At 49.5% G+C, this 23,972-nt stretch overlaps 1 protein-coding gene across 4 annotated transcripts in view; it reads right to left on the bottom strand.

Moving 5' to 3' along the window:
- STX16 (syntaxin 16) overlaps positions 1 to 23,972 on the bottom strand; it is a 34,169-nt gene that overhangs the window by 1,060 nt on the left and 9,137 nt on the right. For 2 of the 4 annotated variants that reach the window (XM_006896859.1, XM_006896860.1), the window contains exons 2-8: positions 16,974 to 16,985; positions 8,609 to 8,716; positions 8,069 to 8,209; positions 5,116 to 5,281; positions 4,330 to 4,421; positions 3,694 to 3,837; positions 2,673 to 2,753 (exon numbers count right to left, since the gene is read on the bottom strand). In XM_006896859.1, the coding sequence (XP_006896921.1) occupies positions 2,673 to 2,753; positions 3,694 to 3,837; positions 4,330 to 4,421; positions 5,116 to 5,281; positions 8,069 to 8,209; positions 8,609 to 8,716; positions 16,974 to 16,985 (744 nt within the window). The remainder of the gene's footprint in view (positions 1 to 2,672; positions 2,754 to 3,693; positions 3,838 to 4,329; positions 4,422 to 5,115; positions 5,282 to 8,068; positions 8,210 to 8,608; positions 8,717 to 16,973; positions 16,986 to 23,972) is intronic. The other 2 variants (XM_006896858.1, XM_006896861.1) reach the window with 1 other exon arrangement.

Raw genomic sequence — 23,972 nt, 5'->3', positions numbered from 1 at the left:
GGTGAACAGTCCTCACACACCCAGACCACGTGGTCACCACTGTACACGGTGAACAGTCCTCACACACCCAGACCCCGTGGTCACTCAAGTTACATGGTGAACAGTCCACACCCCCAGACCCCGTGGTCAATGCTGCCTTATGGTCACTCCGGGTACCCAATGAGGAGCTGCACAGGACCTGAGCCGAAGGAAGAGAAGGAAATCAAGACTGCGAGCCACTGCTTCATGCACTGTGACACCAGAAGAACTACGTGGTGCCTGGCTACCCTGACTATGCTCTCTGGGTCAAGATGGATCCTAACAGAAACAGAACTCCAAATTCCTTAAAAAAAAGGAGAGGGAGACTGACAAAACCCCCAGATCTCTTAAACTGGCTGGACAGGAGGGCCCCCTAGCCCCACTGTCCTCAGATACTCTTCAAACCTTGAACTAAAACAACCCCGAGGTTTTTGTACAAAGCTCAATAATAAACTGGCTCAAAAAACAAATATCACCCAAAAAGTACTGTGTGCCTTTTAAAAAATCATCTATTATGAGTCTAAATGGTCACCAATTACTGTAAAACCAAGCTGAGCAGGTAAAGGGCTGAGGACAGACTAATGGGACTGAACAACCAGCACGGAAACGAGGGGCGCCAGGCAGGGGAACGAGCCAATGGCAGGAACAACGGCACTGGGCTGTTGACTGGGAATCTAAACGGCTATGCAAACCTTACTGAAAAGACAATAAAACGGTACTGAGAACAGCAACAAAGACGACGCAGATGGCCCACGTCCTTTCCGGACACAGCCTCCTCCACCAGGAAATTCAATCAGAGGCCACCGTCACCAGAGCGGGACGCAAGGGCCCATGGCCCCACAGGTCTTGTTCCAGCTCCCCTGAGTGTGAGCCTCTGAACGAGACCTGGATGCTCTAGAAGCATCACCTCAGCTCTATGCCCGTCACGCCCCTGGGCAAATGCACAACAGAGGTGCCCTGAAAGCCCCGTGGGGCTTGGAGTCCACTCTCAATACTGCTATCCCTAACCCACCGTTCTGGAAGCCTGCTGGGTGGCAATGGAAGGGTGACTGTGGGAGGTGGAACAGAGTGTGGGAAAGGAGAGACCAGGGCCTCGAGGTCCACCGGGCAGATGGTGGCCTGCTCCTGGCCCACACTCCCTGCCCACCTTCTGATGGGGTACTCTAAGAGAACTCCCCACGCCCGCGACAGGCCCAACCCCATCTCCACAGGCCCACTGACCAGCCAGGAAGCAGACAGCTTGTGCCGAGAGCGATGTGACTGGACGAGGCCGAGCCACTTACTCCTCTCTGTGGGAAGCAGAACACCGGGGAGACAAATCTTCAACACCATGCCTTACAGCCGCTCAGGATGATTTACAAAGTAGCACGCAGAATAGAAATTTTAGGTGCCCTAGACTTCTCCACCCCTACCGAGAAAGCCTTACTTCTGTTTGTGTTACATTCTAAAACATGGCACACTCACTCCTGAAGAAACTTCAAAACCAATGCATAATTCAACAGCATGTCACAACCAGGGGTTACAGAGAAAGAGACCAAAGTCACTTCCCCTGTTCTGACACACGGGCCTAGCAGCCCAAACAGCCTCTCTCCTTTAGACTTTGTGAGGCAGAGCTCAGCACCTCTCTCTCTCTCTCTCTCTCAGCACCTCTCTCTCTCTCTCTCCTTCTCTCTCTGGCAGGGCTCAGCACCTCTCTGCCATTGTGCTCAGGGCTTCGCACACCTTTCACACCCACATGCCTTCCCCATATACCCATCCATGGTGAGGACACACACACTGCAGGGACAGCTGGGCCTCTGGACAGACTCTGCAGGGTGACTTGGTAAACCTGACCCTGCTCTCAGTCTAGCCACCTCTGCTACAGAAAGCGACCAGCCTCAGAGGTAAGACAGTGTGGGAACTAGAGAAAATGCTCATCAAAGGGCCGGGAAGACTGGCTTTTAAATAGACAAGGAAACAGAGTTTATTTTATTTGGGAGAAGAGTTGCTCTTTTAAAAACAGAAACACCCCCGGCCTGTCTCAGAGCCACCCAGCGGTTTATGCACACGGTCCCTGACTGCTGCCGGGTTCCTAAGGGGGCTCCATATACATTCTAGGAGAGAAACCAAGAACCGCAAAGCACACACATCCTTGTGGCAGGCACCCTGTGAGCAAAGCCTTGCAGCAGCCGCGACTCTCCTTCCTAAAGGTGAGGAACAGACACACGTGTTCATTAACAGGGAGCACTGTGGGGAGGTGGGGGGACCAAAACCACAACCAAAACAGGGGGCACTGGATTTTCATCCTTCCCAGAACAGTTCTCCAGGAGCGAGTTACTGTGTCACAAAAGCCATCTGACTTAAGAGAAGCTGTTCAAGTGATTTCCTTAAAAAACAAAACGACGACAAGACACCCCTGGGAAGACTCAGAAGGGACGAAGTACTCTGCCAGAAAGAACGCCTCAATCCCTTTAGGCGGAGCTGCCAGAGTGTGGCTGTGAACCACCCCTCGTCACGGCACCCTGAAGCTGAGATGCTCGCCCTGGCAAGGATGCCCTCACAAGGGTGCCACCCAAGGGTGGTCAAGTCGGTCTTACTGGCAGAGGGCAGCTTATGGATTCTGGATACGTGATAACAGTTCCCCGAACCCTCCGCTCCAAAGGCTGTGCTATTACCTTGTGAAGCTGCTTCAAGCCGTCTTCGGTTTTGATACAGGACTGTTCAACGTTATAGTCGATTCTATCAAGGACCGTACCCTGAGCAAGAAATGACAGTTACAGGCCATCAACAAGCCCAGCCAGGAAAACTGTGCTTCAACCATGAGATATGCAGACGGCAGATGCTATCGTCCCAGGACTACGCGTCTGACTGGGCTGTGTGGAGGTGCACACAGAGCTCGCTGGAACCATCACCAGCAGTATCAGCACTCACGGGGTAGTGCCATGCGAGGTGCAATAAAGCTGAACTTATAAGAAAGAAGAACTGAGAAGCCGAGGCTTCTTCTCCGGATTTAGCCACTGCAGGCGATGCCACACTCAGCCACCCTGGAGTGCTGGGCGACACATGGGTCAGGGCAGCCAGGCTCAGCGTGGCAAAGGGCTTGTTTCTTGCTTACTCTTCCTAAGCACCTAGAGAACCCTGCACTCAAACCAAGACCCAGCTGTCACGATCGCCTGGGAGCCTGACCAGGGGCGTCCAGAACAAAATAAAAAGTGTGCCTCCAAGAGGAATCACTTGAGAGAACTGACCTCCTGGCTCCCACAGCAAGAGCGGGGCTGACGAGAGACACACGGTCCGTGAAGACAGCCGCTTGCCGAGAACCCCAGGTGGAACCAGCATAACCAGATCTTTCAGAGCCTCAATTTGCTTTTCACAGCTGCTTTGGGGGGTCAGGACCCCATCCCTGCCGGCGATGTAATAAAACACCCTAATCGCATTCTAACGGTGAACCAACAATTTAATTCTACTTGAAAGCTAGTGATTTCTGTAGTCACTACACAATAACCTGCTCAAATTAGAAGGGAACCTTTTATTATTTGTTGGAGTATGGTTGAGCTGGGATCAACTAGGTCTCCAAAGCAGGGAGGCTCAGGTGAGCACCCCAAGCTCAGGCAGAGCCCACGCTTCTGCGCACACAGAGTTCCAGTCAGCAGAGCAGCACCTGGGGGGCGTGCACTCACGTCACCCGGCACACACCTGCTCCACGATCATGGCGCCCAGCTCCCTGAAGATCTCGTTGAGGTCCGAGATGGACTGCACGATCTGGCGGATCTCACGTTCCCGCTCCTCCACCAGCAGCGTGTTCTGCTCCACCAGCACCAACTGGTCGTCGGTGAAGCCCTGCCAGCACATGGGGCGGGGCACGGGTTAGGCTCCCTGAGAAGTCATGGTACTTTACATTTAACTCCAAAATGCGCTCTGAAAAGCCTTCTAAAGGAACATCTGCCATGGATAAGCACGCTTGTGTTCCTAGTTCCTCAAACAAGCACGACGGACAGCACTGTAAGGGCTCAACCCAAGGTGGGCCAGGGCGGGAACCCCACTTGCGCCGCCGACCAGCAAAACTACCAAGGGCAACCTTCACTTTCTCTGAGCTCTTACTTTCCGGAAGGTTCTGGAAGACAGGGTATGATGTCTCCCAGAAGCCTCAGGAAGGAAGACCCACGCACCTATGGCGACTCTCCTGCTCTAAGTCCACCTGGCAGGCACACAGGTCAGCGGTGCAGGCCACGTGTCTTACAGCCCAGTCAGAAGCCCAAGGTGAGGTGGGGAGAGAGAGACAGGTGTGCAAACAGGGACGTGCAGCCACCAGCTCCGCAGCCCGTCACCTACCCGGTCATAAAGGGTAGTATCATCTCCATCATCCATTAGAGGTCCTGACGTGTCAAAAAAATGCTGGGATCTCTCCTCTCGATTCTTCATGCCTGTCAGATAGGAATTCACTTTACTCCAACATGTAAACCAGCCTGGTTACTGTCCCACCAGTCAGAACGGGGCATGTGAGAGTAAAACCTTAGAGTCAAAGTGAAGACATCATGACAGAGGGCAGCCCCTACAGTGGGAATGCTCACTGCACTCTGGAGCATGAGACCAAGCAATGTTTAATCCAACTGCTGCTACAAAACATTTTGCTTCTTTAAAAAAATTAGTGTTACTCTCTAGAAAACATCTAATATCAATTCCAAATGGCCCTAATTAAATTTTAGGAGGAATAAAATGAAAATACAAATACACCAGTTTTCGTGTGGGGAAAAGCTGGTGTGGAGTATGGGTGACCACGGAGGTGATGAGCTCATGGCTGGCACAGGGTTGGGGCTAAGGAGACGCCTGAGTCCTCAGCACCACACAGCCAGGGCTTCGAGGTGCCCAGGAAGCCTGGGTTCTTAGGAAACACCTGACTTCCACCTTCGATCAGGGGTCCCACGCCCTCAACATACACAAAGCCGCAGTCTTCCCCACTGTGCTGGCCTGATTTGCATATCTGCCACCAGCAACCCACAGCGGGCTGTTCTCCTGGTATCGCTGGACATTTCGAGTCGGAACTGACCCGACTGTCCTGAACCATGGCACCTCCTGGCTGCGGGCCCTCCACTTGGAGCTGGGCCTGGGGACACTCACGTTTGAGGTAGCCAGACTGTGCGTGCCGGAAGCTGGTGGACAGCTCCTGCAGCGTCTGCGCCAGCGAGGCCACCACATTGCGGAGGAGCCGCGCCTCCTGTTCCGAGCAGGTCCTGCGTGCCCGGCTGGGCAGGGCCTGCACTGCACGCTGGCATCTGTGGAAGAGCTGAGAGGACAGGTGACTCACCCAGAGCTGGGGGCTTGCTGCCCACCGGCCACTACCCTCAGCCACAGACCAGAGTCCAGAGTCTGCTCCCTCGGGGTGGAGGAGGACACCGGAGAGACCCTGCACACATGGGCAGACACCACTCACAGTAGAGCCAAGCACTGCCCACATACCAGTGCCCACCACCACCTGGGCACCACATGCGGCATCATGGCAATCGCCCTGCTGTGGCCTTGGCCAGAGCTCGGAGAGGGTGTGGAATGAGGTGAGTCCCACACATTTCTTGGTTTGTGAGCGCACCTAACAGTGGCTCTACTGACATCTACTATAGCATGAAACAGCACAATACTAGTGTGAAATATGGGGAGTCCCTATGTGCAGCTGGACCATGACCGAGGCCCACGAGACTGGGGGTCAGAAAAGCAGTGAGGGGTCACAATCTCTCTCATTCTCCTTTTCTACTGACAGCACACTGTAAGGTTTTGGTTCACGCCTGTCTTTCCAGGGGTCCTTTGCCCTTCCCCCTCATCTTTTTAGCTTTAACTCCTTTGCGGGTCCTACCCTTCACTGGCTAGGACTCTGTCTTATTGCCTTAATAAACTTTTTTCACTTGTTTTGCTATAAAAAACAAAAAAAGGTAAAATATGTGAGATGACAAAATGTGACACAGGGACAGGAAGTGAGCACGTGCTGCTGGAGAAGGTGTCAATGGACTTCCATCTGTGACAGACACACGCGGCGCAGTGACGCAGCACGCGGTGACGCGAGGCGAGGTGTGCCTGCAGTCCCTGGCCGGTCCTGAGAGCCAAAGGCTCGAGAGAAGCACCAGGTCCTTACACAGAAAGGGCCTCTCTCCCCCAACGCACGGCGGCACTGGGAAGCCTGCACCCTTCCAACACTGAACAGCTAAGCCCTGCTTACGTTTCCCCAGATCAGCCACACGCAACATTTTATAAGAAATGTGTACAGTAAATGTTTTCCCAATAGGGCGAGACAGTGCAATGATTAAGCACTTGGCTATGAACTGAAAGGTCGGCAGTTCAAACCCACCAGCCACTTTCAGGAGAGACATGATAGTCTGCTTCTGTTAGGACCCCAACCTCGAAAACCCGATGGGCCAGCTCAACTCTGACCTAGAGGATACAAAGGAGCTGTAATCAACTCAACAGCAACTTTGCAGCTCTGCCTGACATACTTTGGACATGCTGCAAAGAGGGACAAGTCCTTGGAGAGAAACGTCATGCTGGGATGGGTGGAGGGACAGCGCAGAAGAGGAAGACCCTCGATGAGATGGACTGACTCAGTGACTAGGGTAATGGGGGTAGGTGCGTCAGAGACAATAAAATTAAGTAAAGATAGATGGATCAGGGTTCAGAGCTGTTGTACACAGGGCTGCTGTGAGTCGGAGTCAACTTGGCTCATAAGAACAACAACAGGGCACTAATACACTTACTAATCTTTCTAGGGCAACAGTTCACAATCTTGTCAATGATGCAGGCCAGATTTCAACAGAGAAAAAATAAAAAATAGGGTCACTGTAAGTCACAGGTGACTGGACGGCACCTAACAACAACAACAGAAGGATGAGGACCATTAAACTGCGGTACTGGAGACAAGTGATGGAGGCATGGATGTCTTGGAGACAAGGGTGTTCCTTGAAGGCAAAGACAGAAAGACATACAGGGACGTTGTTAAGAGGTGACAGTCCTTGGAGAAGGACATGGTGCTTGGAAAGGCAGAGAGTCACCAAAAGACAAGACTCCGCTCGACAAGACGGACTGGACATGGTGACTCTACAGACGGGCTCAAGTCTATCACAAGAGGCGAGGACGGTGCAGGAGAGGGCAGAGCCCAGCCACGGATCTCACAGGGTGGCTGTGAGACAGCCCCTCGCAACAACAGTATGGTAAACAACGTTTCACTGCTATTCCTAAGGTTTTATCAAGAAGCAAGCATTTGAACAGAACAACGACAGAGTGCATACTTAAATCCTCACAACAGAACCAATAAAGACATCACGGCAAACAAAGAAAGGCCAGAAGAGGTTGTCAGTGATTTTATGTCACTTGGAGCCGTCACCAACAGCATGGGAGCAGTGGTCAGGAACGCAAAAGACACGTCACACTGGACCTCAGTGCAAGGCTGTCCATTTTAAGACTAAGGTGCAAATAACCCACGCCATGGTATTTTTAATTGCTTCAGATGCATGCCAGAGTTGGACAATGACTAAGGAAGATGAAGGAACTGATCCTCTGAACTGGTGCTGGAGAAGAGCATGGACTATTCCAGCAGAAGGGACAAATCTGTGTAGAGAAAAGTGAAGCTGCTAAGAAGCAAAGGTGGTGAGGCTTCACCTCATCAACTCTTGGACATGCTGTCAGGAGGGGCCAGGCGCTGGGGGAAGATGTCCTGCTCAGAGAAGTCCATGAGGAAGAGGAAGGCCTTCAATGAGGTGGTCAGTGACTGGAACAAGGGGCTTATCACAATAAGAGATTGCGAGGCAGCCTACAAGCAGGTGGGATTTCTTTGTTTTTCAACGGGATGGTAGAAGCTGTGCAGTCTTAGCTGCGTGGTGCTCTGAAGTTGTGTTTGATCAAGTTGCAGCAGAGGACCAAGCACACACGCCACGGAGAGCAGCCCTCCCTGCCCTCGGACATGAAGCCTCTGCCAGGCAGGCTGGAATCTAATGAAAGCGGGGACACTGACCTCCAATCTGAGGCAGAGCGGTACTGTGACCTCTAGTCGTCAGCCCTTGGCACCTGGGCTGAGAGGCCACGCCCATCTTACCTGAGTGATCTCCTGCGTGGTGATCTCAATGGCACGCTCCTCCTCGCTGCTGTCATCCAGCGTGGGTCGGTTTAAGTGCTTGTCATGAAGGCTGGCTAATTCTTTCATCTTCTGTTTAATTCGGCCCACGTCGTAGTGTATCTAAACCCACGAGAGTCTCCAATGAAGTCTGGCAGGTACCTGTCCGCCCAGAACCACCCAGCCACACTGGAGACCTGGCAGCCTGCTCCTGGGCCAGCCACTTCTCACGCCTGCTGTTTCCCAGTCCCATCCGTCTGTCTGTGATTCAGGTTGTTCAACAAGTGTAACTGATGCAGAACTCATCCACACAAACAAATCTCTCTCACACACACACACACACTCCCCCCCACCCCCACATCCCTTTCCCTAGAGGTGTGTGAGCTCAACCTATAGCTGCTGTACTTCCAGAGACAGATGTTTACGTTTAGCCCAACTCGGGGTTCTGGCGGACCTCAACAGATGATCTCATATCACCATAACTCAAATAATAAGACAATGTGAAACTAACATTCAACTTACTTCGTCCACTCCATCCACCCATCTCGGGGGTAACCGTTTTGTCACGCCAATGGCTGCTTCTGGATCTAAGCTAAGGCTTGAGACCAAAGCCATGCGGTCATCAGCAAGCTACAGGGGAAACATCAAACAAGGTGACTGAGACCCAGCACGGAGCAGTCGACCCTCACCCCCTTAGATGTTGCTTCTCAGCGGGACAGGGGGAGGCGGGGTGAGCCGAGTGCTGGGGCAACGTTCACTCCAGACACCGCTGCTGTTGGGAATGTCTGCCTAAGCTCTTCCCGCACACGGACTCTGGACTTCCTTCAACATACTCGATCTGGCTACAGAAATGGAATCAAAGAGTCGCCAGAACCTTTAGAATGAAGATGCCTGCCTGCAGCGCGCCTGCGTCTGGAGTGACCCTGTCCCTTCCTACAGAGCTCCCCAGAGCCGTGCTGAAACGGGCTCAGGCCTCCCTCTACACCGTCTAGGGAGCAAGGTTAGAGGAGTTTCAGACCACTCCCTCCGATGCCATCAGACCCCAGCGGAAAGCAAGGCTGGGCCGTGAATGTCGCTAATTCCACGTCTCCCACGGTATCAAGGTTTACTTAAACACACTTCGCTTCCTGAGCCCGTTCTCTCAGGCACAAGACCATTAACCATCTGTTAAAACGTGTGAAGAAACTGCCTACAATGGAGAGCAAATTATCCACCATTTGGCAAAAAGCAATCCTCAAAATTTCAATGCAATCTGACACTATCATTTCTTCTCTGTTAAATGCCACAGGCAACATTTTCAGTTATTCTGAAATGACACTCAGAGCTCTTGTTTATTTTAACTGGATAACCCACTGCCTCCCAAAGTCCTTCCCAAAGGGAGGGAACCTCAGCTATGGTAGCCTCTCTCACCCGGAGCCCCAGGCCAGCTGCCGGCACCCGAGGAGCCAGGAGCCAACGCTGTCTTCTGAAGATGCAGATAAAAGATTAGAGCCTTGTGGCAAGTGGCTAGAAAAGCCCTTTCTGGGATGGGTTGGGCTCTAAACTGCATCGCAGAGCGGCATGGGGGTGCGGCACCCCTTTACTCCCCTGCTGTCATCTGCATTAATTTCTTCATCCGTTCAGAGGATACTCGTTAACTTTTCTAATAAAAGAGCCGACGAAATGAAAAAAAAAAATCCACATCTGGGGGCAAAAAGGTCCCCACAGAAAACCTCTATCAAACGAATTCCTCAAGAATGAGCCCTAAGCCTTAAGCACAGATGTCACAGTAAAATTCCTAGAAGATACTGTCATTACCTCACTGTCCACTGCTAGGGCCCTGCCTGCCTCATCCCTGTTTCTGGCACTGGGGGGTCGGACTCTGGGAGCGAAGCCCAAGGAACTTCTCCCAAGCCAGGACTCCAGAGGGCCAGCATCCCTGGCCACGCCTGGCACATACACAGGTGATGGTCTGCCAGCTGCCCGGGCCCCCATCAGCTACGAGCTGGCAGTGGTGTCCCCTCCACCAGAGCCACCTGCTGTGGACATGTGTCTGAAAGGTACTGACTGAAGAGGAATTTCAGACCTGTTTTCCTACTTCAACCCGACAAACGCTGGGTGTGTTGAAGCAGAAGGGAGAGAATGGGAAGTCAGAAAGTGAAGTGACGTGACCAAGGTCACAAAGCTATGATGTGACTCGTTTAAACTGGGGCCAGCTAGCTCTGGCAGCCTTGTGCACAGCTGCCAATCATGCTGGCAGGCCCGTGAGATAGAACTGCAATTTGCTAAGGAAAGGGGTAAAGGACAATAGGCCATCAGGGCAGAAGAAAACCAGAGGCCCTGCACGCATGGCCCTCTCTTGCCCAGGGCAGCGAGGAAGAGGGCAGGGTCTGGGCGAAAGCGGCTCAGCTCCCACATGGCCGCAGTGAGGGGTCTGCTCCTGACGCTGGGCACAGCTGTCTGTGCCTGGAGGGTCTGCTCCCACGTCACCATAAGCACGTTGCCCTGTGGAGACACTGACCAGGGCACCAGGTACTGCCTGCACTGGTCCCAGCACACTGACAGCTCTTCCCACGTCAGAGATGCACCTGTTTATGCAAAGGAAAATGTGACCGCCCTAAGGTACCTCTTCATGGACCACAGAATTTCCACTATGCCAGTCTATTATCAAACACGTCACATCTAAGGACATTAGACTTTAATAGAGTCATAATAATAATAATTTGTTTATCTTCAGGGACTTTATACTTTTTCCACTCCTGCTCTTATCTTGAGCTCCCTTTACCATTTGAAAATACTCATTCAACTGAAAAACACGCAGAGAGAGGGGCTGCCCCTCGATGTTCCAAGATCATCAGCTGTGGATGCACCTGGAAACCGGCAGGCCTGCTCATGGACGAGGGCACGGCGGTCAGAAGCAGCACTTTCTTACACATCACGTGTGCTCCCCAAACCGAAAGTGAAAAACAAAACAGGGGAGAACACATTCCTTTAAGTAAACAATAACAAAAAACCACTCAAATGCACTGCCATCGGATCTAGGCTGACTCAGGGCAGCCCTGAAGCCGCAGAACTTTAGAGGAGCAGAATGTCCCTCTTTCTTTTGCAGAGGGCCTGCTGGACTTGAACCACTGACCTTTCTGTCAGCAGCTCAACGTGTAACCCACTTAGTCCACCACCAGGGCTCCTTAAGTGAACCATGAAAGCTTGCTAATTAAGGGACCATTAAAAATCCAAACACAAACCTTTGCTGACTGACAGGGCTCCTCCTCCGGGGTGCAAACCCTTATCGGAGGAGAAAGCCCACCCTTCTCCAGTAGAGCTGCTGGTGGCTTTGACTCGCTGACACCACCAGGCTCCTTACAGAGATTCACAAGGCAACAAGAGTGTGATGCCCTGCAGGTTAACTTGGTTGCTAACGGGACAGGGTAAGGTTCGCATCTGTTGTCCAGAGGGTTGCTGTGAGTCACGTGTGACTCGATGGCACTGAACAACAAAGACCAGCACCAGGGTGGTGGCCTAAACCCACCACAGGAGAGAGAGGAAGCTTTATAGCCTTGGAAACGGACAGGCATGTGAGGTGGACAGCTGACCCTTTCGCAAGTGCTAACTTGAAATGGAGGATGACGCAACCCCTTTCTGATGCACTGGGCAGCAACTGCTCGGCAGGATAAAGGACTCGGTCCTGCTCTTCTCAGAATAAGCCCGTGCTTTCCTGCAAGGGTTTGTAATGTGTATCACAGCATGTTTTGGTTTGGGATTTTTTAAAAAAGAACATTATGTTTGGGAAGAGAAAACAACTGAAGATAAGTGTCAACTCTATGAAATGGAAACAAATGTGAACATAATACATTTTAAGTGCAAAACAGTCAATTTCAAATTTCGAAGCCTTACTTTCCGTTTGAAAACATGTTTTCTGGTTTTTCAAAGACCCAGAGTCTATCTGTTTTGTTTTCAAGGTGCCTGGTCAGTGCTGTGATGTCTGGGTGCTACGGGTGACCAGCAGTAACTCCACAGGACAAGGAGGGCTGCCCCCTGATTTCCAAGGCTGCCAGCCACGTGCTCAGCTCTTTGTCCCCCCCTACCCTATGCAGATCTCAAAGCACCTCATTTCTTGTTTGTCCTCTGCATTCCTGCAGGATCTCGACTCTGTCCCTCTTCAAACACACGTGCACCAAGATGTGAACATGCCCAACGAAACCTGCTCCGTCCTATCTTTGTAGACCCAGTGCCCAGCGCTGCCGGCTACACTCTTCACACACGTCAGTCCCCCAGTCACTTCTGCTCTCCTCGGTCCAACATTCCCACTGACTCACGTTTCCCGGCTGCCCAACCTGCGCATCCACGCCTTCGAAGGCACACAAACCCACTGCTATGCTGTCAATTTTGAATCCCCACAACCCTCTGTTGGTCTTCAGAGGCTGTAAATCCCCATGGAAGGTGACCACCCACTTTTCTGCCACAGAGCAACCTGTGAATTTGAAATGGCCCAGGCCTTTCTCTTTTGGTTTAAGCAGACATGGAAATGTGTGTTTGTTTACACATGGATGATTGCTTGCCTTTTTTTGACAATCTTTCTCTTTGATGGGTGAAAAAGAACTCGCCTCTTGGGGTGACTTCAGGGAACGATTTCCCTTAGTCATTAACGGCTTTCTACAATGAACTTGTACTTAAGTTAAAAAAAAATATTTTAAATTAACAAAACAAACCCCTCTCCTAAAACTACAAGGGAGATTAAGGATTTAGTCCTTACGGCCTCTGATTTGCAGCTCTGGTCCCCAGAGCCTCGGGGTACACCCACCCTAGCCCACAGGGGCTGGCTGTCCCTCACGACTGTGAGAATCATGGGAGCCCCAGCCAGCATCCACACAGCTCTTCTGCTGCAAGCATCGGCCTAATCTTCTGCCCTGGACCCACTTCAGATCCTGACATCTGCTCCTTTCAAGAGTACCAGGCGGGATGAACAAACCCTTGATCTATGGAAGGTATGCACACACATACAGAGGCCATAAATCTCGCTGCTCCGCCTGGAAGGCTGACCTTAGGAGAGGCCGATATCAACTTCAATGCTGGACGAGCAAAGGGATGCACAGCTGGGCAGAGGCTGGAGAAGCCAGACCCTTCCTACTCCTCAATAAAGCAGCAGGCACAGTTCAGCCATGTCACTCCAGCAGCAAGAAACAATGTGGACAATGCAGGGTGTCTGCAGTGCGAGCAAGCTGACCACGGGACAAGGCCCTGAGTGGGACGGCTGGGAGATTCCCTGACAGCCGAGGGGAAGAGATGACCACGGAACTGGGGGGGATGGGGGGAGCAGAGAGAAAGAAAGTCAGGGGATGCCAACACTGCACTTATTAAATAAAAACCTGTATTTGTGTAAGTAATTTTGTTTTTCCTTGGTATGAAATTAATCATTGTTCATAACTGAGAAATTAAGAAACTGATAATCACATCACTTATGTATTTCTAGTTTTGTAATAATAAGAGGCCGAGAGCAGTGAGCAGGAGGTACCTGTCCTTACACGGCTGGTCCCTCAGTGTTTAACCCCATCAACTCTATGCTCCCCACAGCACAGTGAGAGCCGCAGGTTGGGGGTGGCCCCAGTCCCAGCACTCCCAGCCAGGCCCACAGCCTCCGGGTCACCACGTAGCCCCGTCCCTCCATGCTGATGGTTCCGCAGCCTTTAGGCAATCTGGCATTTGGCTCTTGAAATTTTCCAACAGTTCATATTTTCACATCATGGATCCTTGGTGTGCAAAATATTGGGCTGCTAACTCAAAGGCCGTAAGTTTAGAGTCCACTCGTCCCTCTCTGGGAGAAAAGGTGGACAGTCCACTCCTGTGGAGTTACAGCTCAGACACCCAGTGGAAGATGACCAGAGTCATACCCGACTCGATGGCAGGAGATTCAGTATGGCCTGTTCTAAAATTAACAACCCCTCTGGGAGAGCTCTTGGCTAGCAGCACAGGACACCCATTAGAGACCACAAATAAAGCTACGTCATACCAAGTGCCTCCGCAGTGGGCCGCGCGGTGGCCAGCCCATCACAAACACCTCACGCGGCATCTCTGGAGCAGTGTGCCCAAGGCCATCTCCTCCAGTCCCACAGCAGACACGCACAGGCTGCGAGAAGCCCCTTCACGGCCCAGACACACGGGGCAGCAGTCAGGGACTTCAGTCACCGCTCCTCCAGCTCAGCCTCAGAGAAGCAAACCCGGGGCCCCGTCCCCCTCCATCCCAGCCCCCGGCTCAGCACCTGGTGTTGGGCAATAATGCAATTATCATTAGCTAAAATGCAGTGTCAGCCACAAATGGAGGGGATGAATCAGTGAGGTAAACAGAAAACAAGGCGATCAATTCCCAAGGCTGCACTTCACAGATGATATATTAGTGCTGGACAAAAGGGGCCTCAGACGCCTCGGTGGGAGGTGGCTCTGAGTCTCCAGGAGGGATGCGTCAGGATCTGCTTCTACTGCCGCCACGCTTCTAACCCACGTGCGGTTCCTGCGACGGGCAGCTGCAGCCCACCCGCTCAGAGGCTTGGCAGAAGAGCCGGATTCACTGGCACCTCCATGGCGGGAGGGCAGCTCAGGCACAGCCTACGGTCACTTCAGATGGCTGGCTGGTTGGGTGCTCTTATCAAAGTCTTCAAATGTTTCTCCCAAGGAAGTGTCGCCACTGTTGGACATTCCTCCCTGTCACACTTTGCCCGGGGTCACTGATGCACCTTCACAGTGTCCAGTAAGGGGATGCCTGCCTTGTGTGCCCCGAAGATTCTGAACAGCTGCAGACTGCTAACAAAGCCATCCACGTCCACTGTAACCCAGAGACCCTTACACGTGTCTGTAGGGACCAGGATAACTTTTCATCTCTCTGGAGTCCCAATGCAGACTTGGCCAAGGAAATGGACTCCAAACATCACCAGCTCAGGGCTTCCTCAGCTAAGGGTTTTATTTCAAATGCTATTTAAGCAAAATTCCACATGGCTTTTTTTTAAAAAACAAAACAAAACAAAAACAACAATACAGGTAGTCCAAGACTTCAAACTGGGCCCTATCCCAAGGAGGCTGTCTGTAAGCCAGTTCTGACACAAGCTGAATATTTCCTTTTTAAAGTTCCATTATTACTGCCTTTCACTATCAGTAGCTTCATAAATCCCAGCACATGCATGTCTCTGAACGAACACTTCGGGAAATTAGGCACCGCCCCAGTGCCACATCTCACGTAGCCAGAGTACTAGGGAGAAGATAAAAGCCCCAAATGTAGTGTAAGTGTGGCATGCCGTACATCGAAGAACACAGGCAAATCCAGCCCGAGAGGCAAGCCCCAAGTTCTCCGCCCCAACAGGCTTGTGCTGGGAGACAGTCACTGGGCGTCTGATGTGCACATTCACAGAAGTCATGAGATCATGTGAGGTCCTACTGCCAAGAGCAGCGGTGGTGCCAGCGGGCGTGCTGTTCTCAACTCGTGTTTGCAGCTTCATCCTCCTCGGTGCACTGTGGCTGCGCTCCGTCCTGCGTGGGCTCGTCCTGCGTGGGCTCCGTCCTGCGTGGCTCCGTTCAGCGTGGGCTCTGTCCCGCGTGGGCTCCGTCCAGTGTGGTCCTCACAGATGACCTGTCCTCTTCTTAAGAGTCTTGGAGATGCCATGGAACTGACTCACCACTTCCTAGTGAGGTGGGGTCAGTTGTCTTTATCAACTAGTTCAGCTTTTCAGAACTAGACAGAACTGAGCTCTAGTGGCCTCGTGGGTAAGGAGTTGAACTACCAGCTCAAAGTCAGGTAGTCTGAGTCTCCCAGGCGCTCCGTGGAGCTGAGGCTCAGCTCTGAGTTGGTTCCGACTCGAGAGCAAAGAGCAACGACAAATAAACCTTAACCAGCTAGTTAGGAATCCTTCTGGTTTTGCAGATTCTGATCCGAAGGCAAGCAGCACTGGTGGCGCATCGCTCAAGCACTCAGCTGCTAACCAAAAGGTCAGAGGTTCAAACCCTTAACCCACCAGCAACCCGTGGGGAGAAAAGATGTGGCAGCCTGTTCTGGAAGGGCTGTGGCTGCAAAAGCCTGAAGCTCGGAGCCGGACTCAGTGTGAAGGCAATGGGTCGGGTCTGACCTCTGGTCCCACCTCACTGTGGATCTTCTAAATTCAAACAACAACGATGTACGTGTGCAGCCCCTCTGCCCCCCTCCCCAGGTCACTCTCTGAAATGCTGCCACTCAGGAAATGCGTTCTTACCCTTCACTTCTAAAACAGACACTAGAAACGCACAAACATTAACAAGCGTCGCTTAATTCTCCGTTCTCCAAACCCTTTCATTAGAGCTACTGAATTAAAGTGCTGGGAATATGCGCTCGCCCCTTCTGGGGGAGAACTAATGAGGAATGAAAAGGCCAGAGCACACTGCCAGCAAGTGGCAGAAGCAGGGGACCAGTTAATGACCAGCTTGGCAGCCTGGGCAGGGTGTCACTCACTGAGGCCTGGCCACAGCCGACAGCCACTGAAGGCCCTTCCATGGTCCCGGCAGTCCAGCCTGCCCTCCACCACATGGCACAGGCCTCAGGGGGCTATGGGCCGAGGAAGCCCACCACTGTCTGCTCCCTTTCAAGTTCATGAAAATGTCCAAGCTTTGCTGCTTCCAGAGTCGAGGCTCTTTCCCAAGAGCTGTAAATAACATTCTTAAATCCTTCTCTAAGCTGTCACTTATTCATATGGTGCAGAACGGCACCGGACCAATATCGAGTCTTGAATTGTTCAACACAACAATTATCGGTTGTCAAAACAAATGCTAAACTATGTGTCAGCCCTAGTGGCAGTTTACATGGGGAAGAGGCTTCAGGAAAACAGGTATAATTCTAACAACTAAAACACTCTATGGTGATAGAACACAGAAATATTCAAAACCGGGTAAATACCTCATCCAGCTCCTGAAGGCAGATGTTGTTCCATCAGTCCCATCCAGTGAGGGACAGCAGTGGGAAGAGGATGGGGACAGACAGACAGACAGAGCATGATCAGTTCAGGGAGCACTGAGATTGTATACAACTCTACATTCACTACAAATAAAAACCCACACACCAAAATATTTCTAAAATACCACCCCCCAGCCCCCTCACCCCTGCAGATTCTTCATTCAGAAAATCACAACCAACTGCACCTCCGTGGTCACCTTCATTTACTTTACAGTGGCTGTCGTTCTGAGACAGGACAGCACCCCACAAACAGGTGTCAAAATGTTAAGTACAACAGCAACAAATAAAAGACACTCGATTCGGTTTCACATAAGTACCAAACGTCAACACACAGGACAAGGTTCTAAATTTCCTTTAGGTAAAATAAGACAGTGGAGTTAAAAATGTCCTTTTACTATGTCAGATCAATTTTGTTTTAACACATAAACCAGCCTCGTAACTGCAACACAATTAAAAAATTTAAAGGAAAAAAAAAAAGAACAGCCCACAAAAACACTGGCCTCTGCAGGCTTCGGGTAACTGTGGTGAGGCCGCGTGTAAGGCCACCTCAAATTAATCCCGCAGCCGCGGGCTTTATCCTTGGTGATAGGGGAGCCGAGCCAACAGGCTTCCCGGAGAGAGACACAGGCAGAAAATACAAGGAAAAACTCTTACCATTTGCTTGGCATTTATTACTATTAGTCTAGAAAGCACTCAGTTATTTGCAAAGCTATTATAAAAACAAAACAGAAGGTTTTTTTAGAAAGTGGTGTTGAGGGAGAAGCCGCCCCAGAATACCAGAGGCTCAAGTTTCAATTTCAAATTAAACATTCTTTTTCAGAGACACAAAACTCTATCTTCCAACAGATATTTACTAATTACAGATAATCTACACACGCAAGTCTTATTTTACAGTACTGATTAGTTAAATAATTAGGGCTGAATGTCAATAATCAACTGTGTGGGTTTTTCTGGTTTTTTCCTTCTTTTATACTTAGCAGTAAATTTAGAAAACAAAAAATCATAACTTCCCTGTTTAAAAATTAATGATGCAAATGACACTGGTCCATCAGGGCCAGGATAGACTTAAGCAATGACAGCCATAAAAACGGGCTCCACACCGTGCCACCCGCTACAGAAGCTCAAAGCCTCGCACTCTTTCTCCAGTCTCTTCCAGGAGCCACAGAGAACTGTTTCTCATTTCCACACGCGGCCAGAATGGCAGGACTGGGAGATATTCACCAGGAAGATGGTATCGGAGGGAAAACGACTTAGCTACCTCCTACTCTGAAAAAGAAAAATGTTTTTATCTGGAAAAAGCTTGACATTTTCATCAAGAGAGTACAGAAGCCTTTTATCCGTGAACAGACCAAGGGAAGCGCCTGACCTCAGGGCTGGGCCTGCCGCTTTCCCTGGACTAGAGTCAAGGCTGGTGTCCTCCCTCTCAAACCAAGCAAGGACCATGCAGACCTGGGCGCAGGCCCTCAAACACGTGTGCCTGCACCCCTTCAGCACACAGGTTGTTTCGGCTCCAAAGCATTAGCTGTTAAGAAGTAAAATCAGAATTATGGGCCAGAAAGGCATCTATCAAAAAGTGAAAAAAAAAAAAAAGTGAAAAATAAAAGGAAGAAAATTCAGTCTGCTGCAGAAGGCAGAAGTGCATTGCCCTGAGTTAGAGAGCCTGAATGAGGCACAGGGGGCCAGCCCCAGGTGTCTTGGCCTCTGTCCACCCAGCCTCCTGCCTTTCTCTAATAATAGTAACAATTTGGAGAATTGCCTCCGATAAGCAGTGACGTTATCAGTTCTTCAATTCAGAAGGTCATCATCGCAAAGAACTCCCCATTCTGCCACTTAAACATCGCAAGCTTTCTCCACTGCTCCAGCCAGCTACACCGAATTAGCACAACTTTTTGTCAAGAACTGAATTAACACTTAGAATCACCATCAGACAAAAAGCCCTAACTTGGGGCAAATGAAAACCCAGCTCTTCACATCGCCACCCCCTAAAACGTCAGACTATCTACTTCTCAGGTTCTCATCCGCCAATGCCAATCAATCAAGCAAATTCTGAAGACTCCCCATGCCATGTGGAGTTTATGGCCTCCAGAACTCTGCACATTAAGGCGGAGAACTAAGCGGAGTCTCATCCGTGTCTAAGGCAGTCTAGGAAAGCTGAGGGGAGAAGCTGCAAGCACAAGTCTTCTGCCAGCACCATGGTCGCCTTCCCTCCAACAGTAAGTTTGCTTCACTTTCACCAACAAAATGTCCTTATTCCCCAGCCAGCTTCTCTGCTCAAATGGAACCTTTAGAAGCAGAAAAGTAAACAGATCTAAAGAGAAGCACACAGAGATTGCATACTTGGACTCTCAAGACTGGGCACTCATTTTCCGAACAACTAAGCTGAAGTTAAAAAAGGAGATCCTTCTATACGCAAGCAAAATGGACTGGACCAGGTTGGAGTATGAGACAGAGAAAGATGTTATCCCATTTCCAAGGGGGGAGAAATGGGGGGGAAAAAACACAAACAAACAAACAAACAAATAAAACCCACAAAAACAAACAACCAAAAAAACCCCCATAGGTCCCACAAAAACAAACAACCAAAAAAACCCCCATAGGTCCTTCGGCCTTTGGGGACATATGGCACAAGTTCTGATCCCTTGGCCAGCCCCAGCATGGTGCCTTTGGTGGGCACAGGACTGGGAGGTAGAGGGAGGCAGTAGAGCTGTCCAGCTCCAATCCCAGCACCCTATTCTCTGGGGACAAAGTTTCCTAACTTCCAAGTCCTGGTTTCTTATCTGTATCCTCAGAAAAACAGCCGCACCACCTTGATAAGGCCGTGGGAGAAGGGCAGGTTTGGTCTACACCCGGGCTTGGGGAGTCAGCAATAAAGTCAAGCTAACCTCTGTCCAGACAGAAGGAAAAACAAGGTTTCTGAGAATCATGGCTAACCCTTTATTTCCTTTCCACTTCTCTGAAGCACACCATGTTTTATTAAAAATAATGTGTGGGGTTTCAAACTAATCTAAGAGCAATTAGCTCTAGCTTCCATTTATAGATTCTGCATTATTTTGAAGCTGCACAGAGATTAGGCTGTAAACACCGGCAAAGTTGCTCCAGTCCCTTGGTTGAAATCCACCTCAGGAGATCTAAAGGACATCAGTCATCCTGCAACTCCTGGGCTCCAAGCATCACCTCAACATCTGCCTGACATTCAAGCGAGACGCTCCCACGTTCGCTCCCTGAAGATTACTTCACTCTGTAAATTCACATCAACTACCCAAAGCAAAGCATTGCTACCTTGAGGCCTGTACTTGGTCCATGTGGTGTCAATGAACGCACTAGTGCACAGCTAGTGGGGTCCCTTCTAGAGGGTTTGCAGAGGCAGTGGGAGCTGGGTGCCTTGGTCTGGGGGATGCAAGGTCTTAGGCAGATTTTGAGAAGACACTGGGAGGGCCGCTGAAAATGAGCTAACTGGAACCTCTCCTTTTCAAATGAGGCAGAAGATGCCAGTGAGATCAAAAGCTTGCCTGAACACAGCTCAGAGCAGCAGGTGTGACAAGGACCCTCACCCCAGAGGCTGGAGCCTGACCACGGGCGGGGAAACCAACCACCCGGACTCTGCTGAGAGTTTAAAATCCAGCCTCCGTCCACCTGTTCTTAACAACGAACGTCTCATTTATTAATATTGATTACCAAGGGGGGCTGACACCATGACGGCACCAAGGGACTCAAGTGTGTCAGCGATGTGGATGTTACGGACAGGTCAGGGTTCAGGTCTTTGTCCAGAGGGCCACTGTGGGTTGTACTAGACTTGACGGCACCTAACAACAATAATCATTAACAACAGGGGAAGGAGGACTGAGGTCGGCCTTGGTGCTGAGTGTGAAAAGGATGCTGGGAAAGCAGACGCCAACCAGAGGGAAAGGAATGGGGCTGCTGGACCCAGGGAGGGCTGGGGTGACAGAAAGCTTCTGGGGCCACCTCACAGGAAGAGGATCCCCACGTCGGAGGACACAGAGAAAGACCTAGAAGTAGGAGCTGAGGGTGGAGGGCACAGAGAAATCTGGGGTTCACGCAAGCAAAGGTGTTTTAGACGTGAGAGGCAGTGTGGTATTGATGGAATTGGGCCTCTAACATAAAAAGGTTGGTGGTCTGGACCCACCAGGTGATTCTCAGTAAAGTTAAGAAGATGCAGTCAACTTCCCTTTAGGGTCCCAAGCTTGGAAACATTCCCGGGGAGCCCTGCTCTGTCCTGCAGTGTTCCACCACCACGTGACAGCAGCGCGAAGTCTACCAGTGAGGGTGCCGGCCGGCCCCTGCAGCATCTGCGGAGCTGGGCCACCTGTACCTTGTTTAGTTCGTGCAAACGGGGAACGCGTCTCCAGACGACCAAAAGCTTTCTTTCCTCACCTCAGGCATTAAGGGTTAAGTTCTTCGAATAAACTGGCTGAAGATGTGGCTTCTAGCAGCATTTTGTGCAGTTAAGACTTACTTACACAACACCTATTACTTCACCATCATTTTCTGTGCCTTTTTCCTCAAATAAGGATGCAAAAATTAGTGTCAAATTAAAAAAAAAAATAAAAATCTATCTATTAAGGTGTGATTTGCTTTTAGTTGTGTGAAAACTGTACAAATACACACAACAAAATCACTTCCATAGCCTCTTCTGCTAACAAGGAACTTAGAAATTCAGGTTATGAGTTTTTTAAATGAAGTTATACTCTCAGGTTGAGTTATTTACTTTTTAATTCCCTGAGTTTTAGAAACATGTTTATGAACTATCGCTCTTTATTTTACTCACGTTTTAAATATACAAGGTACATTTCTTTAAGATTAGAATTTTCAAACAGACAAGACAGGGAAGCAGGGTCACTTCCTTCTACAGACCACATCTAACAGCCGGTAATGCTGGGCCTTCACGGCTTTTTTTCACTTGGGGATGGGGGGACTCAAACGTATTTAAAATCTTCTAAGACATCCGACATTTTATTCAACATTTCAGTAGGTCTCCCTAACAAAATTAACACATTTCATTAGTATTAATTAATGTAATTAATGGTTCTTAATCATTTAATGCCCCGTGTTAAAATCTGGGACATAAGAGTTTTATGTGAGGCACGGTCCTTCTGAAATATATCATTCAGAAATGAGGTTTAAAAAAAATTTTTTTTCCTTAATGCAGTAAAAATGCACCAGTTATTCAATATAAAGTGCTTTTAAATAATTCTGCTAGACGTAGCTTTTCATCAAAGGCTGTTTATTATAAAACTTTTAAAACTTTCACAAGAGTTGAAAAAAATCCATGCTTTTCTGGTCCCTAAATTAGCATCTCTCCGTATTTGAGTGTATGCGAGTGTGAGCTTCCCGGCTCCCAGGTGCAGAGTTTCCGTAGAACCACTTGTAAGCAAGCGGGTGGAATTCACATGTAAATACTTGGGCATCAATGTGCTTTTCAACGCACATTTAACATACACAATTAGAACAGAGAAATGCGTTTTCCTTTTAAATCGGAGACAAATGCTTTCCGTTTGATAACAAAATCTAATTTTTTGCTCATCCAAACTCACGGCAGAAACATCTTAAATAATGTTTTTTATAATCTGAGAAAAATTTTAAACAGGCCAGTCTAATACAAATCTCTAATATTTAAATAGCATGATTCACACACAAATTGCTTTTTAATGTCTCAGCTTAAGATATATGTTTTTAAACTGTTTTGTTTAGAAACTCATTTTCGAGAAATTATGTGATTAGTAAAATTATATGTATCTTTTCTGACATTTCTATTTTTTCAAGCTGTGTAATTTAGCTACCCACTTCAAATTATCTAGCTTAGCATATATATTTTAAGTTGCCTAAGGTAGGAAAACACTCAAAAAAGTGATTTAATTAGAGATGCACTTTGAAAACGCTGAGGCGCCAAGTTTTTAAAATGCCTTCCTGATTTACACACGTACGTACACACACACACACACACGCGCGCGCGCGCGTTACCCAAAGATCTAGGGTGAGCTGGAGGCCTGATACAATTAAAAATTTAAAAGCAAACAATATTCTTTTCAATCAGTTAAAACAGCTAGTCCTAGAAACCCGACGCCCGCTGAGTTGCTCGTTTTTCCATGAGGGACCATAAGATTAAGTCATTTAAGGAACATGCAGCTAGTGCTTCTAATTTAACCAAACTAAATGTGCATTGAGAGATTTTATTCACTCAATTTCTACCCATTATTTCTTGGCTTGCTTCGGAATATTGCTCTCAAAACGAGTGGCCTGCCAGCAACCGTTTGCATACCGCGGGTCATCTTTCCACTCCTTTCACACAGCTGCTTTCCGCATAAAAATTCCCAAAGTCTTGCAGACCATCGGTGACTGAAAACCCCAACACACATTGTCCCTGCTTGCTTTTGCTCTTTAACCTGGTTCACCTGACTTTGCTGCTAGAATTGTTCATCAGGGGTAAAACATCTACAAACAAGCTGGCACCATCAAACACATGATTCCACTTGCCACTCAAAAAGGACTGGTTTCTGTGGCTTTTTTTGTGTGTGTGGTTTTTGTGGCTGCATTGTATTAGTAACAAAACATAAAATATAAATTTTTCTGAAGCATTTGGGGTGGGGGGGGGGAAGGTAAGCAACAAAGTCTTTGAGAGTCAAAGCCAAGTGTGAGATTCCCAAACTGTTGTTCCAAGTACAGACTCCAAGACACCAATTTATTCCTTCCTCCCTCAATGCTGCCCCCAGGCCTGGCTGGCCTGCCCCTACCACCCCTACCACTTCATTTTTCAGTTCCCCAGCTTGCAGAGCAAATAACCAGTGTCTAGACAGCATGCAGACCATTCCCCTTATTTAACAGAGCGAAAAACTTAAAGCTGGGAAAGGGAAGGCAGCCCCTGCTGAACACCAAAGGCCTCCAGACTTCTTTCTAGAAAGGGTTAAGAGACTTCCAGGAGGAATA

This window comes from Elephantulus edwardii, unplaced genomic scaffold (genome assembly GCF_000299155.1).
Source record: "Elephantulus edwardii isolate Elephantulus edwardi_28Jun2011 unplaced genomic scaffold, EleEdw1.0 scaffold00193, whole genome shotgun sequence".
Lineage (NCBI taxonomy): Eukaryota > Metazoa > Chordata > Mammalia > Macroscelidea > Macroscelididae > Elephantulus > Elephantulus edwardii.
Note: the sequence above shows the minus strand (reverse complement) of the source record. Positions and strands in the feature narration are given on the sequence as shown.